Genomic DNA, 19,083 nt, shown 5'->3' with positions numbered 1-19,083 from the left:
TTAGAGCTTTCTTGCCCAACCTTTTCATTTTACAGATGAGAAGACTGAGATCCAGGGAAGAGAGAAATCTGACTCTTCTGACTCCAGTTCAGCACTTCCAAATCCCCAACAGGTGGAAACAGATCCCTCTCCTTGTTCCTGCTCATCCCTGGCTGAGGATGAAGTTTGAGGCAGCTGCGATGGAGTCAGGTGTAGCGGGTTTGAGCTTGGGGATGGGATGGGGGCCGAGAGTGAATGTGGAGAGGTGGGGAAGGTATAAAAGCCCTGGGCAGTAGCTCCCCTCTCCTAAAGAGGGTGAGATGGGGCTGGGAGCTGCGTTAGTGTCCGTTCTCCTACTCTGGGCTTTCCAGAATGGTGATTGGGCTGAAACGAAGTCTCTCTCCTGGGCTGTCCAGGACACTGCTCTGGGATTCTCCCCTGCCCCTGTGGTGGCAGTGCGGTGTAAGAACGATCGACTGGTAGTGAGTGTGGACAGGGACTTATTTGGAACTGGGCGGCTGGTCCAGGCTTCTGAGCTGACCCTGGGCCCTGCTGCCTGTGTCCCAGTGTTCTCAGACCCTCTGAGCGAGAGAATAATCTTTGAGGCGGCTCTTCATGAGTGTGGAAGTAAACTCCAGGTAAGATTCCACCCTAGGGAGTATTCCTAGACCCAAAGGATTTGGTTAAGGCTACAAGAAGGGCAACAAAGCAGCGCAGTGGATAGAACTCCGGTCCTAGAGACGGGAAACCTTGAATTCAAATTCGGCCTCAGACACTTTATAGCGGCGTAATCCTGCCTCAGTTGCCTCTTGGCAACAGGTGAACATGATCCCTGGCTGAATTGGGATTAGACCTCCTATCCCTGACTAATCAAGGTACCCTACCTCACTCTCAATCTATTGAGTAAGGATTACTAGGATTAGTGTGAAAGAATGAATGAGAAGTTTTATTAAATGCTTACTATCTCTAAAGCACCAAGCTAAAGGCTAGCTACAAATGGAATGGTCAGGCTCCCTGCTTCAAGAAATTTAGGCTCTAATGGAGAGAGAATGCCTGTGGAAGGCTGGGATTGCAAGGCAGATGGGAAGGCCTCCTGGTCCTTAAGGCACAGCAACAAAGTAGATGCCTTTTCATTTGCTCTTATAAAATTATATTTCTGATGTGATATGATGATACCAAGAATTTTGAGGGCAAGAGCTTTCTTTTCTGACTCTTGGATATGGCTGTGGCACTAAACTTGCCAGATGATCCTGAAAGTATTACTGTTGCAAAGGCTTATGGGCTGAAGCTCTTGGGCTACCCCAGTAGTCGGAAGGGATGACAATGTCTGGCACATACTTGCCCCTCCCTCGGGATGCCCTACTGCCTCGGCTAGGCTGGCCAGCCTGCCCTTTGAGTATGAAGACGGGACAAGCCCGCTAGGCCAAGCTGCAGGGTCCTAAAGACACAAAGTCTTATTGGGAACTCTTTCTTCTCCCTCAGATGACCCCAGACTCGCTGATCTACAACACAATGATTCGTTATGCACCAAGCCCTTCCCAGAGCCCACTGGTCCTGAGAAGCAGTTCTGTCTCAGTCCCCATTCAGTGTAAATATCCCAGGTAAGGGATGGGGGAGGGTAAGCTCAGGGGCTCTACAGCTACCCCAACAGGGAGTCCCTCTCTACTGCCTCCTACTATCTCAGACCTGTCCCTCCCTCATAGGAGAGATAATGTGAGCAGCAGAGCCATTCGTCCTACCTGGGTCCCTTTCCGTTCTACCCTCTCTCAGGAGCAGCGGCTCAAATTTTCTCTTCGCCTCATGGAAGGTATGGGATGTCAAGTTTTTCCCTCATAGAAGGAAGGGATAAATAACTGGGGATATAAAAGGAGCCCCTAATCTCAAGGAATTTATATTCCTTGAAGGGAAGGAGAGAAAGGGATAAAGGTCCCCAACATGGGAGCACGGTTTTGAAGTGCAGAAGCCAGGTTGGGATGGGAATGAAGGCCACCCTAGAACCTTTACAAAATGGCAGGTCCCTCTAGTGGGGATGGGAGGACAAGCATTACAGAGGGATATTTCAGTTTGAGGAGGCAACAAGGATGTGAAAGTTCTAGTAAGAAGTCCTCCTCCACCCCTGCCACCCCCACCTTCCAAGGGAAGCTTCAGCACCAGAAGCATGACTTGAAATCCCAAAGCTAGGACGGGGAGCAGATGAGGAGAGTGGGTTGGGGGAAGATGTTGGGAAGAAGATGAACATTCTCCTGCTCCTTAACTTCTAGATGACTGGAGTACAGGGAGGAGCTCTTCAGCTTTCCAGCTGGGAGACTTGATCCATATCCAGGCCGATGTCTACACTGGCTACCATGTGCCCCTGAGGCTCTTTGTAGACAGCTGCAAAGCCACTCTGACCCCAGACCCAGCCTCTGTCCCCCACTATGTTGTCATTGACCTCAATGGGTAAGAGGGTAGAGAAGCCAGAAACTGGGGGAGGAGGGAGTAGTTATCGGATACAGCTGATGCCAGCCTATTATGCCCAGGTGCCTGGTAGATGGACAATCCCATGATTCATCCTCAAGCTTCGTTTCTCCTCGGCCTGGACAAAATGTGCTTCGTTTTATGATAGACTCCTTCACTTTTGCTCAAGATGCCAGGAATGAGGTAAATCCCCTCCCTTGGAAGCTACAGATTCTGAATTCCCTGGGTCTTCCTAACCCCCTCCCTTCTTTTTCTTAGATCTATATCACCTGCCACCTAAAAGTCACAGCTACTGACCAGGCCCCCAGTCCCTTGAACAAAGCCTGTTCCTATAATTTAACAGCCGACGAGTAAGTGTCTTGAATTCAGGGTGATGGGAATAGAAGGGATAAAAGCAAATAGTTTCTGATTTTATGGAGTACCCCACGACTTAAGACATTATCTCCATTTTATGAAAAGCAGAACTGAGGTTAATGTGTTGTTCCCAGAATGACTCATTCCTTTTTCTATCTCAGGTGGATCCCTGTGGAAGGCCCTAGAGACATCTGCAGCTGCTGCAAGATGGGGACTTGCACATCTTTCTCTTCCTCCAGGAAGCGGAGCCTATCGGATAAGGAACGAGGTAAATTGAGTAGACTTCTCTCCCAGTCTGGTAAGATTCTAGAGATGGGAGAGTAGAATAGATCCCAGCTTTCTTGAAACATAAAGATGAAGAGCTCCATGAGAAATGAGGAAAAGACTGTTTCAAAAACCTGGGTGGTCAGTAGTTTTATGTGACTATAGCATCAATCAAATTGAGACCTGTTAAAAAGGGTAAGGGCTCCCATTGTATCTGGAGCCATCATCCTGATCTATATCTGGTCACTGGCCACAGAAGGCTCTGGAGGGGAAAGTGAGGCAGGTGACCTTGCCTAGCCCTCCCTCACTGAAATCCAATTTATTTGCAAGTCATGACTTCACCTCCCTGAAGTCATGGTCCTCTTCAAGAACTGATATAGATGTGATTGTGTAATAGCAAAAGCGTTGGCAGGGGTAGGAAGGGCAGAGGCCAGAATGCCAGGGGTCTACATCCAGTTGGTTTTCTAATCATTTCATTGATGGCCTTTGTCTATCTCAAATCTTAGACAACAGCCTCTCATCAAAGCAATTTGATGCCCTTAACTTAGGACATTATGCCTTCAGTTTTCCACCATAATTCTAGGATTAAATGCAAATGTATTTAAAGCATTTAGAACAAGATCTAGCACATAGTAGGTGCTATATAAATGCTAACTTGTTGATAAGAAATGCTAACATTGTGATTCATAATTGGATTGATGAAGGAAAGAACAGGGCTAGAAACCATATAACTAAAATGGTCTCCCCAAAAAATAGAATGGGGTATCTAAGGGAGATAACAAGAACCTCCTATCACTGGAGGCCTTAGAGGAATTTATCAAAGTTCTGTTTAAATAATATCAACTTCAGAAGCTGCTAATTAGGGGTATTAATTGGCAGAGATAATAGAGATTAGCTTGATCAGGACTGAAGGTATTAGGTCATAAATTAGCTAGGACTGAAGCTCTAGAAGACTTCCCACCTAGAACCTGGAATCTGAGTGGATAATGAGCCATTTCCTGTCTGGTCTCCTAGGTAATCATTCAGAATTAGAGGCTGACCTGATGCTGGGACCTCTGCTCCTCTATGAGACCGGGAATGGACCAACAGCAGGGCAAGACAACAGTATTGGAGGTAAGTCAAGGGTCTGGCTCAATATAGGAAGTTTCTGGCTTGACTTCGTTGCATTTTTAACCACTGGCTCTCTTGTACTTTCTCTCAGGCATCCCAGAATGGCCAGAGCTCCTGCTGGGGTTGAGTATTGGGATGGCTGCCACGGTCTGCCTAACGATATGCCTCATCTTAGGCAGCCGCAGATATAAGTATCCTTGTTCCAGAAATGACAAGGGCTACCCTCATTCTGAAATAAAGTGAAGGAAAACACATCTGTGTCTGGGATTAATTTGAGGGCAGAGGCAAGATATTAAATAGCTTCATAAATGTGAATTCTTTCCCTCTCCTGCCTTTCCTTTGCCTTGAAAAGGCAAGCAGTTTCATATAATACATATGAAATCATGTGAAACTGCTTTCCACATAAGCTGTGTTGCAAAAGAACACAAACAAAATAGAATTTTTTAAAAAATACCTTAATCTGTGCTCAAATTCATCAGTTCTTTCTCTCTGGAGGTAGAATGCAACTTTCATGAAGCGTCCTTAAGAATTGATCAGAGTAGCCAAGCCTTTTACGGTTGATTTTTTTTTTTTTTTTTAACAATATTTCTGCTGGTATGTACATTTTGGTTCTGCTCATTTTATTTTGCATCAGTTCATATAAGTCTTCCCAGGTTTTTGGGTATATCCTGCTCATTTTTATAGTAAAATAGTGTTCCATTAGACCAGTGGTCCTCAAACTTTTTAAATAGGGGGCCAGTTCACTGTCCCTCAGACTGTGGGAGGGCCGGACTATAGTAAAAACAAAAACTCACGCTCTCTGCCCCTCAGCCCATTTACCATAACCCGGCAGGGGCATAAACGTCCTCAGCAGCCGCATCTGGCCTGCGGGCCGTAGTTTGAGAATCCCTGCATTAGACCATAGTAAAACTTGTTCAGCCATTCAGCGATTGATGGCCATCCCTTTCAATTTCCAGTTTTTTGCCACCATAAAGACTTTTGTACAAATAGGTCCTTTCCTCAGTCTCTGAGAAACTTGATATATTTCTGGGCACAAGGATGTGCAGAGTTTCATGGTTCTTCAGGCTGTTTTAAATTGTCCCCCAGAATGCTTAAACTAGTTCAATCACACCAAAAATTTAGTGTCCCAATTTTTCCAGATCCTTTCCAGGATTTGCCATTTTTCTTAGCTAACCTTATAGGTGTGAAATGGCATCTCAGAGTTAAAACAAGCACTTCAATTTTTTTTTTTTTTTTTTTTTTTTTGGTGAGGCAGTTAGGTGTCAGGTGACTTACCTGGAGTCATATATCTAGTAAAGGTGAAGTGTCTGAGGCTAGATTCTGTTTTGATCCTCATGACTCCAAAGCTGGTGCTCTATCCACTATCCTATCAAGCTGCTCCAGAACAAATGCTTTAAAACATGGCAGGGAAAAGGGGACAGGGTCTACTTGTATGTTCTTTGCTTTAGAACCAGGACCACAAATGTGAACTTAGATATGTTTAGGGATTCATGGAAACTTCACCAGTTTGGTATAACTTAAATGGAGCCTCATAAGCTAAAAATGGAGACTTGCTCCCCAAGAAAGCAGACATCTAAGCTCTGATCTTACAATTGGGCTACTTGGTAGGGTAATACCCATCAGTAAGCTTGCCTGCAGCTGTGTAAGTTGATTTGGTCACTTGGTAAAATCGCTCATTTAAAAAACATGGTGGAAACCCCCAACCAAAAATTAAACTTGAAATACAAAAATTAAAAGGAGAAATCAATAAAATTGAAAGTAAAAAAACTATTGAATTAATAAATAAAACCAAGAGTTGGTTTTATGAAAAAGCCAATAAAATAGATAAACCTTTGGTAAATTTGATCAAAAAAAAAGAAAGAGGAAAATCAAATTGATAGTCTTACAAATGAAAAGGGGGATCTTTCCACCAATGAAGAGGAAATTAGAGAAATAATAAGGAGTTACTTTGCCCAACTTTATGCCAATAAATTTGATAACTTAAGTGAAATGGATGACTTCCTCCAAAAATATAGGCTCCCTAGATTAACAGAGGAGGAGATAAATTGCTTAAATAGTCCCATTTCAGAAAAAGAAATAGAACAAGCTATTAATCAACTCCCCAGGAAAAAATCCCCAGGGCCAGATGGATTCACATGTGAATTCTACCAAACATTTAAAGAACAATTAGCCCCAATGTTATATAAATTATTTGAAAAAATAGGGGATGAAGGAGTCCTACCAAACTCCTTTTATGACACAGACATGGTACTGATACCTAAACCAGGTAGATCGAAAACTGAGAAAGAAAATTATAGACCAATCTCCTTAATGAATATTGATGCTAAAATCTTAAATAAGATATTAGCAAAAAGACTTCAGAAAATCATCTCCAAGATAATACACTATGATCAAGTAGGATTTATTCCAGGAATGCAGGGCTGGTTTAATATTAGGAAAACTATTAATATAATTGACCATATTAATAATCAAATTAATAAGAACCATATGATCATCTCAATAGATGCAGAAAAAGCATTTGACAAAATCCAACATCCATTCCTACTAAAAACTCTTGAGAGTATAGGAATAAATGGACTATTCCTTAGAATAATCAGGAGCATATATTTAAGACCTTCAGTAAGCATAATATGCAATAGAAATAAACTGCAACCTTTCCCAGTAAGATCAGGAGTGAAACAAGGTTGCCCACTATCACCATTACTATTCAATATAGTACTAGAAACGCTAGCCTCGGCAATAAGAGCCGAGAAAGAGATTCAAGGAATTAGAGTAGGAAATGAGGAAATTAAACTTTCACTTTTTGCAGATGACATGATGGTATACTTAGAGAACCCCAAAGACTCTGCTAAAAAGCTACTAGAAATAATTCAAAATTTCAGCAAAGTGGCAGGATACAAAATAAATCCACATAAATCCTCGGCATTTTTATATATCACTAACAAAATGCAACAGCAAGAGATACAAAGAGAAATTCCATTCCAAACAAATGTTGAGAGTATAAAATATTTGGGAATCCATCTACCAAAGAAAAGTCAGGAATTATATGAGAAAAATTACAAAACACTTGCCACAAAAATAAAATCAGATTTAAATAATTGGAAAGACATTCAGTGCTCTTGGATAGGCCGAGCGAATATAATAAAGATGACAATACTCCCCAAACTAATCTATTTATTTAGTGCTATACCAATCAGACTCCCAAGAAACTATTTCAATGACCTAGAAAAAATAACAACAAAATTCATATGGAAGAATAAAAGGTCGAGAATTGCAAGGGAACTAATGAAAAAAAACTCAGAGGAAGGTGGTCTAAGTGTACCCGATCTAAAGCTATATTATATAGCAGCAGTCACCAAAACCATTTGGTATTGGCTAAGAAATAGACCGGTAGATCAGTGGAACAGATTAGATACAAAAGACAAAAAAGGGTACATCTATAGCAATCTAATCTTTGACAAACCCAAAGATTCCAACATTAGGGATAAAAATTCATTATTCGGAAAAAACTGTTGGGAAAACTGGAAATTAGTATGGCAGAAATTAGATATGGATCCACACTTAACACCATATACCAAGATAAGATCAAAATGGATCCATGATTTAGGCATAAAGAGGGAGATAATAAATAGATTAGAGGAACAGAGGATAATCTACCTCTCAGACTTGTGGAGGAGGAAGGAATTTATGACCAGAGGAGAACTAGAGATCATTATTGATCACAAAATAGAAGATTTTGATTACATCAAACTAAAAAGTTTCTGTACAAACAATACTAATGCAAACAAGATTAGAAGGGAAGTAACAAATTGGGAAAATATTTTTAAAAACAAAGGTTCTGACAAAGGTCTCATTTCCAAAATATATAGAGAACTGACCATAATTTATAAGAAACCGAACCATTCTCCAATTGATAAATGGTCAAAGGATATGAACAGACAATTCTCAGAGGGAGAAATTGAAACTATATCCACTCACATGAAAGAGTGTTCCAAATCACTACTGATCAGACAAATGCAAATTAAGACCACTCTGAGATACCACTACACACCTGTCAGATTGGCTAAGATGACAGGAACAAATAATGATAAATGTTGGAGGGGATGTGGGGAAATTGGGACACTAATACATTGCTGGTGGAGTTGCGAAAGAATCCAGCCATTCTGGAGAGCAATCTGGAATTATGCCCAAAAAGTTATCAAACTGTGCATACCCTTTGACCCAGCAGCGCTACTACTGGGATTATATCCCAAAGAAATACTAAAGAGCGGAAAGAGTCATATATGTGCCAAAATGTTTGTGGCAGCTCTTTTTGTTGTGGCTAGAAACTGGAAGATGAATGGATGTCCATCAGTTGGAGAATGGTTGGGTAAATTGTGGTATATGAAGGTTATGGAATATTATTGCTCTGTAAGAAATGACCAGCAGGAGGAATACAGAGAGGCCTAGAGAGACTTAAACCAACTGATGCTGAGTGAAATGAGCAGAACCAGAAGATCACTGTACACTTCAACAACAATACTGTATGGGGATGTATTCTGATGGAAGTGGAAATCTTCAACATAAAGAAGATCCAACTCACTTCCAGTTGATCAATGATGGACAGAGGTAGCTACACCCAGAGAAGAAACACTGGAAAGTGAATGTAAATTGTTAGCACTAATATCTGTCTGCCCAGGTTGCATGTACCTTCGGATTCTAATGTTTATTGTGCAACAAGAAAATTATATTCACACACATGTATTGTATCTAGGTTTTATTATAACACATGTAAAATGTATGGGATTGCCTGTCATCGGGGGGAGGGAATAGAGGGAGGGGGGGTAATTTGGAAAAATGAATACAAAAATAAAAAAAAATAAAAAAAAAAAGAAGAAACATGAAAAAATAAAAATAAAAAAAAATAAAAAATAAAAAAAATAAAAAACATGGTGGAGCAGAGGACTTCTCTCCCATTGTGAACTTCAAATTAACAAAAGCTTCTGAAGAAAACATCAGATTTGAATGTCCTTCCAAAATTCTGCTTATAAAAAATCAGTTTTCACAAAGCCTTAATACAAAGATCAACATAAAATCTGCAGTTTGGATTTAAAACTGTAGCTCTAGAACAGGAGTTTGCTTTTTTTTTCTGTCATGGAAACTCTGAAATGGTTTTTAAATACATAAAATACATTGGATTTAGACTAGATTGTTATCAAAACACAATGTGGAGTGGCAAGGAGTGTTAAGAACCAAAGTACCTCTATCCTCATCAGGTCAGTGAATATGTAGCAAGGGACACAAGCAGTCTTCAAAGCCTAGCTGTTCTACCTTTCTATAGCAAGAATGTACCAAAAGTATCCTCTTTTTCTCTCCAATTCCAGTTAGTTCCTTTTTCTGAAGATAGTGACTACAATTAGCTAACTATGTAGCAGTTTTGAACAGTACTTTGGGAAGAAAAAAAGAAAAAACAAAACAAAAAAATAAACCTGTTACTCTTTCCCAACATATCCAGCTGAGGGAAGCATTTCCCAGAAATGCTTGGACTTCTCCCAATTAATTTTTGTTTTATCTTTCGTCTCTTCCAGGCTAAACCAGTTAGGAATCCGTCGGCTCTTTAACTAAAGATGCAGGCTGGCCACCCCATAGAGTGACAGATTTATTAAAAAAAAAAAAAAAAAAAAAACCAAAACAAAAAAAAACAGGTTAAGACAAGAGCAAAAGAACCTGGGACTAGAAAATCTGAAGGATCTTCATTAGGAAAAGTCCCCATGTGGTTTTGTGAGTTATCTCCTTAATGAGCTGCACTAATTTACCTTAATGAGCTTTACTAATTTATCCTCCCCTTCTTTCCACCTTCTCTTCCCTCCTCACCATCACTCCCTTTTATTTGTTCCAGCAGTACAGGTGTGAGACAAAAATTAGGAGGGAGTCAATTGGGCTAAGGAATTATGTTCAGTTCTGGATCATGTGAGCCTATGACCTCAGTCAAAATTACATAGACTCTGAGCTGGGGAAGAAAGCTCCTCGGGGTCCCTATAGCCCAAGCTGAGGTGAGAGCCTTTTTCTTATCTCCAAGTCCCATGAGGCTGACAATACAACCTTGGTGACATTCAGAATCCAGGATCCCCAGTTGCAGGACAAAGGGCATCAGAACTGTTGATAACACTAGCTGGATCCGAGTTAGATACGGGAGGCTTAAAGGATATGAGTCTTGTAGCAGCTGTGGGAACCCAAAGAAAATATTCTTGTATGAGAAAGGGACCTGTTTGTGCCAAAATGTTTGTGGCAGCTCTTTTCGTAGTGGCTAGAAACTAGAAAATGAATGGATGTCCATCAATTGGAGAATGGTTGGGTAAGTTGTGGTATATGAATATTATGGAATATTATTGCTCTGTAAGAAATGACCAGCAGGACGAATACAGAGAGGCTTGGAGAGATTACATCAACTGATGCTGAATGAAATGAATAGAACCAGAAGAACCTGCAGTTTGGATTTAAAACTGTAGCTCTAGAACAGGAGTTTGCTTTTTTTTTTTCTGTCATGGAAACTCTGAAATGGTTTTTAAATACATAAAAGTGTACACCATGTATCTAGTTTAGACTGTAACACATGTAAAATGTATGGAATTGCCTGTCATCTAGGGGAGGGAGGGGAAAATTTGGAAAAATGAATACAAGGGATAATGTTTTAAAAAAAAAACTACTCATGCATATATACTGTCAAAAATTATAATTATAAAATTAATTAAAAAAAGAAAAGAAAAGATTGTTGTGATGGAGGATGGATGTTCAACTGGCATTTGTTTCAGATTTCGAAGGGTTCCTCAGTTTGGGAAGGAAAAAATATATTTAACATTTCTTTCAAATATTTAAAAACATGGTTCTAAGGAGATCATAGTTTCACCAGATGGAAAGTTAAGAACCCTCTAACTAGAATTCTAGTTGTGAAGGCAAGGAGAATGCTATACTAGATTTCTCGACTTTTCCCCCTGGAATAGATAGAAAGGTTTATTGATATTTTTGTTGCCACCTTTCTTTCACCCTTCTTCCTCTCCTTCCTTTTTTCTTTCTTTTTTTCTTTTTTTAAATATTAGGTCTCCCTATCTGGCCAAGGCTGGAAATAGAGGGGCCACTCACTAGCTCGTTCCACTCATGCTGGGGTAGCTTTGACCTGATTGCTTCCAACCTGAGCTGGTTTTCCTCTCTGGCACTCTTGTGCCAAGGGCTCACTACTTTCATACTGAATTTAGTGCAAACATTCCATCAACTTTAGCCAGCTGCAGCTCAGAAGCTCTAGTTCCACCAGTCTCAGCCTCTTTGATGGAATTATAGGCCTGAGGCACCAGGTCTGGTTAAATCAATGCTGGGTTCTGTGCCTTCTGCACTTCTCATCCACTATTTCTGCCAAGAGATAAAGTTGTGTCACTGCATTGATCCCCAATCTCAATCTGTTTTACACTCTTATTAATATGGTCTCTACCCAAGTCTTCACACTAAGGACTGGTATATAGTAGGTACTTAATAAATGTTGATTGATGATTGATTGAAATAAAGCTTGAATGACCACTTAGCAAGATGAAAGTTGAACCAGAGAAACTCTGAGACTCTACAGGGGAAACAATCTCCTTACCTGCTGGAAAGGAAGTCCAGCAGCAGGGACCACCGTGGGTCAGTGCCTCTGTTCTGTCAGCAGCTGGCACTATTCTCTGCCACTAGGAGTCTCACTTCCCAAAGCAGTTACAAGTTCATGATTCCACATCCACTTGCAGGGATTGCCCACTGTCAGCCATTACCATTCTGGTGGGCATTGCTACCCCTTCCAGTCATTGGCCACACCTCTACTGAGACCTCCTTAACTCCCCAGGTCAGCTGGGTATTCCCTTCTCAGAATATTCATTTGCCCAAGATGGATAACAAAGTAAACGGGCACCATGTGTTCACTGACACATGGCAGCCAGGTAGGAAAATGAAGCAGTCCAGTGCCCTGTCCTTCATCTGGCAGCTCAAGGCCGGTTGCCTCTTCAAAGCTGCAAAGGAAAGAATAAGAAAAATTGTCATCTCTTTGTATACATTTCAGTCCCAGCTCCACACCTCCCGAGTGATGATGTCTTTCCATCAATTAGAATTTCCATCATTACCCAGTATCAACCCTTCAGGCATTAATGGGCAGAAGTTTCCATGGGTTTGGATTAGAAGCAGATAGAAAATCTCTGTGCATGCTTCAGTGATTAGCTAACAAATTCATCCTGCTAAATAAAGAAAAGGGTTATTTTTACAACAAGGGTTTATTTTTACAACAAAAAGCAATATCTCTGTAAACCAGAGAGAGATCTTGTGCAAAAAGGTTTGACCTCTGAGTTACATCTCAAAAGTGGAAAGAAAAAAAAAGCAGCCAGCTTAGATAAAACTAGCAATATAAATTTATGTGGTTGTAGGAGATACTCATATCCACCGGTTCTCAAACTACAGCCCCTGGGGCCAGATGCTGCTGCTGAGGATGTTTATGCAGGTTATGGCAAATGGGCTGAGGGGCGGAGACAATGTGAGTTTTTTTTACTATAGTCCAGCCCTCCAACAGTCTGAGGGACAGTGAACTGGCCCCCTGTTAGGGTTTATACTCTCCTAACTAATGCTAATCTGTCCTTATTCCTAGGCTTACCAGAGAAAATCTGGTAAATATACTATGAATCTTACCTCTGTTTTGAGGTCATCAGAATCCTCCGACTACTATCTCATATGGAAGTAGTTTGAAGCACAACAGAGCACCCGAGAGTTTAGATGAGCAATCTTAAACTTTATTCCCGTAAATCACATCTACTCTATGACCTCCTGCACCTACCTTAGTAGTGACCTCCCAGTCCAGTCCCCAGGTGGTAAAGGGGGAAAAAGGAAGAGCTTTTCCTGTCCAGAGCTTAGAGTCAATGAGGTCACAGACACAAGCCAATCAACGATGAAGGTTACATCCCAAACTTGACCAAGACTTCAGAGTGAGATCTAGGTTCCCACCATGGGTGGAGGTACTACCCACGAAGGAAGTCCCTAAGTACTCAACTCTTAAGCATATCCAGGGATCCACTTACATCTCAATTTCTCTTGCCTGACCTACTAGGACCCTTACAGCCCCCTATTTAAAAAGTTTGAAGAACACTGCTCATATCCATTGAATCATAAAATCACAGATTTATTCAAGTAAATATTGTACAGTGTGGTGCAGTACAAGAAATATTGATTTTGGAGTCAAAGGAGCAGAGTTCCAATACTGTCTCTGGTTGCCACTTGAATGTCCTCGGGCAAGTCACAATCTCCAAAAGCCTCAATTTACTTAAGTGTAAAATGTGGGAATTTGATTAGATGACCTGTGAATTTCCTTCCAGCTCTGGATCCTATAAATATATTTTATAAAGGTCAAGGATTTTTTACATTCTTAAAAGAACAGTGTTCCTCATTGAAGAAATTGTCAAAGTATTTGAATGATTCTTTTTTTTTTTTTAATTTATTGAACTAAATACAAAATAATTAAAAACAGAATAGAAAAAAGACAGAAAAGGAAAATTAGAAAAACAAAACATTGTCATGTACCCAGCAGATCAGAAAGAATTCAAAATATATAACAATAAATTTCCATTTCAATAAAGCATATATAATAGTAGAAGAAATTACATTCATGATTATCCATCTTTTCTTCCTTGTAGATTATTCTTTTGTTCTCTACTGAGCACTTTTTCTTTTTTTCTCTTCTTCCTGCCCCTACTTCCCCTAAGCCGGCTACTGTAATGCTGGAGAAATTGAGCAAGATAGAGATTAAAGAGTATTCAATACAGAATTTGTTAAATGGAGATATTTACTGGGACCAAATGGATCTATGGTTGGTCCCAGGGCTGAACCAGACTATAGTCTCAAAGAATCCAGCCCTGAATATCGGATACAGCATTCTTTTATGGGGTAACAAAAACAATGACATAATGGGGGAGGTACCTGCATGGGGCTGACCTAATGGGAGGTACTAGAGAGGCTCCTAATATTCTAATGTTGTCCAAAATGGATAAAGACCTTTATCCCATCAAACGTTAAAAGCCAATGACTATAGCCTAAGGTCTAAGATATAAGACCTTTATCCTAACATTAAAAGGGAATGGCTATACCATTGAGGCAGAATAACTGAATTGAACAATTAGAGAAACTGGGTCAGGACATTAAAAGAGAACTGTGGCACAACAGCTACAGCTAAGCACAGATATATTTTTACATACATATATTCACACACATATTCACACCCACCCACAGACCCACACACACATACATATATATATATATAAACACATACATAGATCTACATGCATACATAACCCCATATTCTCACACACACATATATATGTAATATGCATTTACCGTATGTAAATATGTATCTAAAACAATAATATGGCTGATGTAATGTAGCTTTCTCTTGATTAAGTCTTTAAGTTTGATTTTGTCTAAAATCAATAATTACAAACCTTACTTTTTTTTTTCTGGTAAATTCTATTCCTGATCCTTATTTTTGTATTTCTGTATATCTCTTATTTCCTATCCCTGATAACTCTTCTATTTTAATTCTGCTCCTTAATTTGCCTTATTTAATCTCACCTCATTCCTGGTCCTTTCCTTTCCTTTTTAAACTGTTCCCATTCATCTACAAATGGGATGAATTCCAATTAATCTAAACACCCTTCTGTACCTCCACTCTTAAACTTTATCCCTTGCCCATTAATGTACATACCTTGTTCCATTGCCATAAATCTACATTCTATTCTGTACTTTACCTTATTTTATTCCCTTTTCCTCCTTATTTATAAATTTTGCTATAGCCTTCATTATATATATATATGTATATATGCTTATTTCCCTACATGAGTAGGCTTTCCTCCCTCCTCTAATGCCTCTGTGTCTATTCTTCCTCTGAACCTCCTGGAGACCTGGAGAGACTTATATGAATTTATTTAAGTGAAATGAGCAGAACCAGATCAGGCGTATAGCATAATTACTATTTTTACTTTTTTCTAGAGAGTTTTGCTTTTTAAAGTTATTGAGGGGCAAGACACCCTACCAGCATTTGGGAGACCCCAGATCAGTGTAGCAGGTTTTAGGAAAGAATTCGCAGTCTCAGTCTCCAAGTGAAGTTTTGGCAAAAAGGGTTTATTTTCCCTGAGCAGTTCACAGTGAGCTCTTGATTGGAAGGTAGCAATGATGTGGGGTACAGAGTTCAATTTTATTTAGTTTTCTATGGCCTAGAGTGATCTCCAGATGAAATGAGGAAATAATTTCTAGGTCAATAATGGGTGGGGATTATTCCTGAAGCCAGGATTTTCAAGTGAATTTAAGGTGGAGATTATTTTAGGAGTTTCCCCTAGGGCAAGTAAAAAGATAGGGAGGAGTTGTCAGGAGATTCAGGATTTTCTGACCCTGTTTCCCCTTTCCCCCACAAAGATCAAGGGACCACAGTGTCTTATTACATCAAAAATCAGATCATACTCAATTCTGCCCCAATCTTTCTTTTTAGCTATCCAACAACTGATGTCAATTTTAAACATATAGTGTAATGCCAGAGAAACTGAGGCAAGGCAGAGATTAGTTTTTAATATGTTAAAAATAGAGAATTTGGACTAATGGCAGGACCCATAGCCAGCCTCCCAGCTGGCTGGATGGGACTCTTGTCTCAAAGCATCCAGCAATGAGCAAGTAATTCCAGAGACTTTTATAGGGCTCCAGCTATCAGGGAAACAAAAGCAAGGTGGGGCAGAGCACTGGGTGAGTGGGAATTCCAAGAAAAACCATAACTTTTAAAATTCTGACAGGTTGGGAGTTAAGAAGGTGGTTGAGCAGGAGACAGGAAGTCTGGGCCAAAAAGATAGTGAGTATAATCCAGGCAGTTGAGATAAGTCATCTGGAGTTTTATGAGAGTGGCCAGAGTTTCAAGGCCCCAATTCTCTCAGTCCTAATGACCAGGAAGAGGGGGTGGCCATAGCATACTAATTCAGGGAAACCGAGGCAGAGAAACTGAAGTAGTATAATTTAGGAAAACTGAGGTATTACAATGTTATACATTTCCATGTAAAAATAAATAAATAATCTGTCCATGTTGATTTCCTTAAAATTAATCTTGGATACTGGCTCTTGTATGTTAAATTTTCCAATAAAGTTGAGGTTTGGTTGAAAGTCCTGAAAAAGGGGGCATCTAGGTGGCGCAGTGGATAGAGCACCAGCCCTGAATTCAGGAAGACCCTAGTTTAAATCTGGTCTCAGACACTTAGCACTTCCTAGCTGTGTGACCCTGGGCAAGTCACTTAACCCCAGCCTCAGGAGAAAAAAAAAAAAAAAAAGAAAGAAAAAAGAAAGTCCTGAAAAGCCGCAAGTTCTTTGTATGTTCATTTTTTTAAAAAATAATTTTGCTGGATACAATATTTTTGACTACAGGCCTAGTTCCTTTGATTGCCGGTATGTACGATTCTAAGACCTGCAGTCTTTTATTGTGGCTGCTGCTAAGTCCTGTATAATTCTAACTGTAGCTCCAGCATATTTGAATTGTTGTTTTTTTTTCATGTTTTTTGCAGTTTTCTCTTTGATCTGGGGATTTCAAAATTTGGCAATAATATTCCTATGTATTTTCTTTGTAGGATCTCTTTGAGATAGTGATTAGTGGGATTTTCTTTCTATTTCTACTGTCCCCTTATGTTCTATCATTCTAGGACAATTTTCTTGGATTATTTCTTGCATTATTGTGTCAATGTTCTTTTTTTAGTCATAGCTTTCAAGTAGTCCAATTCTTATACTTTCTCTTCCTGATCTGTTCTCCAAATCTGTTTTTCTTTTCTTTTTTTTTTTAATTTTTATTTTATTTTATAATTATAACATTTTTTTGACAGTACATATGCATGGGTAATTTTTTACAACATTATCCCTTGCACTTACTTCTATTCAGATTTTTTCCCTTCCTCCCCCAACCCCCTCCCCCAGATGGCAAGCAGTCTTATATATGTTAAATATATTACAGTATATTCTAGATACAATATATGTGTGTAGAACCAAATTTTTTGTTGCACAGGAAGAATTGGATTCAGAAGGTAAAAATAACAGTTTACACTCATTTCCCAGTGTTCCTTTTCTGGATGTAGCTGGTTCTGTCCATCATTAATCAATTGGAATTGGATTAGCTCTTCTCTATGTTGAAGAAATTCACTTCCATCAGCATACATCCTCGTACAGTATCATTGTGGAAGTGTATAATGATCTTCTGGTTCTGCTCGTTTCACTCAGCATCAGTTGATGTAAGTCTCTCCAAGCCTCTCTGTATTTCTCCTGTTGGTCATTTCTTATAGAACAATAATATTCCATAACATTCATATACCTTAAGTTACCCAACCATTCTCCAATTGATGGACATCCATTCATCTTCCAGCTTCTAGCCACTATGAAAAGGGCTGCCACAAACATTTTGGCACATACAGGTGGTCCCTTTCCCTTCTTTAGTAGTTCCTTGGGGTATAAGCCCAGTAGTAGTATGGCTGGGTCAAAGGGCATGCACATTTTGATAACTTTTTGGGCATAATTCCAGATTACTCTCCAGAATGGTTGGATTCTTTCACAACTCCACCAACAATTCATCAGTGTCCCAGTTTTCCCACAGCCCCTCCAACATTCATCGTTATTTGTTCCTGTCATCTTAGCCAATCTGACAGGTGTGTAATGATACCTCAGAGTTGTCTTAATTTGCATTTCTCTGATCAATAGTGCAAATCTGTTTTTCTTATAAAATATTTCACATCTGTTCTATTTTTCCGTTCTTTATGTTTTTGTGGGAAAATCTGGAGAGCTTGAAATTTACTGACCTACTCATTTCCAAAATATAAAGAGAACTGACCCTAATTTATAAGAAATCAAACCATTCTCCAATTGATAAATGGTCAAAAGATATGAACAGACAATTCTCAGATGATGAAATTGAAATTATATTCACTCATATGAGTGTTCCAAATCACTACTGATCAGAGAAATGCAAATTAAGAACTCTGAGATACTACTACACACCTGTCAGATTGGCTAAGATGACAGGAACAAATAATGAGGAATGTTGGAGGGGATGTGGGAAAACTGGGACACTGATACATTGTTGGTGGAGTTGTGAAAGAATCCAGCCATTCTGGAGAGCAATTTGGAGCTATGCCCAAAAAGTTATCAAACTGTGCATACCCTTTGATCCAGCAGTGATACTATTGGGCTTATATCCCAAAGAAATACTAAAGAGGGGAAAGGGACCTGTATGTGCCAAAATGTTTGTAGCAGCTCTTTTTGTTGTAGCTAGAAACTGGAAGATGAATGGATGTCCATCAATTGGAGAATGGTTGGGTAAATTATGGTATATGAAGGTTATGGAATATTATTGCTCTGTAAGAAATGACCAGCAGGAGGAATACAGAGAGGCTTGGAGAGACTTACATCAACTGATGCTGAGTGAAATGAACAGAACCAGAAGATCGCTGTACACTTCAATGCTGTATGAAGATGTATTCTGATGGAAGTGAGTATCTTCAACATAAAGAAGATCCAACTCACTTCCAGTTGATCAATGATGGACAGAAACAACTACACCCAGAGAAGGAACACTGGGAAGTGAATGTAAATTGTTAGCACTACTGTCTATCTATCCAGGTTACTTATACCTTCGGAATCTAATACTTAATGTGCAACAAGAAAATTGGATTTACACACATATATTGTATCTAGGTTATATTGTAACACATGTAAAATGTATGGGATTGCCTGTCATCTAGGGGAGGGACTAGAGGGAGGGAGGGGAAAATTTGGAAAAATGAATACAAGGAATAATGTTATTAAAAAAATTATTCATGCATATATACTGTCAAAAAATTTATAATTATAAAATTAAAAAAATTTTTAAATAAC

The 19,083-nt window shown here is 39.5% G+C and overlaps 1 protein-coding gene across 1 annotated transcript; it reads left to right on the top strand.

Moving 5' to 3' along the window:
• Positions 1-292: 292 nt before the first annotated feature.
• LOC141558977 (zona pellucida sperm-binding protein 3-like) lies at positions 293-4,418 on the top strand. The gene is made up of 9 exons (XM_074296943.1): positions 293-617; positions 1,462-1,580; positions 1,683-1,786; positions 2,241-2,418; positions 2,499-2,619; positions 2,695-2,786; positions 2,952-3,058; positions 4,069-4,167; positions 4,256-4,418. Exons 1-9 carry the CDS (start codon positions 300-302, stop codon positions 4,405-4,407), a joined length of 1,290 nt encoding a protein of 429 aa, XP_074153044.1. The 5' UTR covers positions 293-299; the 3' UTR covers positions 4,408-4,418.
• Positions 4,419-19,083: the final 14,665 nt, after the last annotated feature.

This window comes from Sminthopsis crassicaudata, chromosome 2, assembly GCF_048593235.1.
Source record: "Sminthopsis crassicaudata isolate SCR6 chromosome 2, ASM4859323v1, whole genome shotgun sequence".
Lineage (NCBI taxonomy): Eukaryota > Metazoa > Chordata > Mammalia > Dasyuromorphia > Dasyuridae > Sminthopsis > Sminthopsis crassicaudata.
The sequence above is the reverse complement of the archived record's forward strand: the minus strand, read 5'-3'. Positions and strand labels throughout refer to the sequence as shown.

Bases quoted from the DNA above. Each gene is read 5' to 3' on its own strand.
- LOC141558977 (XM_074296943.1), top strand. From the start codon at position 300: ATGGGGCTGGGAGCTGCGTTAGTGTCCGTTCTCCTACTCTGGGCTTTC. The intron at 618-1,461 runs GTAAGATTCCAC...CTTCTCCCTCAG, and splicing joins AGTGTGGAAGTAAACTCCAG to ATGACCCCAGACTCGCTGAT. The intron at 2,419-2,498 runs GTAAGAGGGTAG...TATTATGCCCAG, and splicing joins GTTGTCATTGACCTCAATGG to GTGCCTGGTAGATGGACAAT.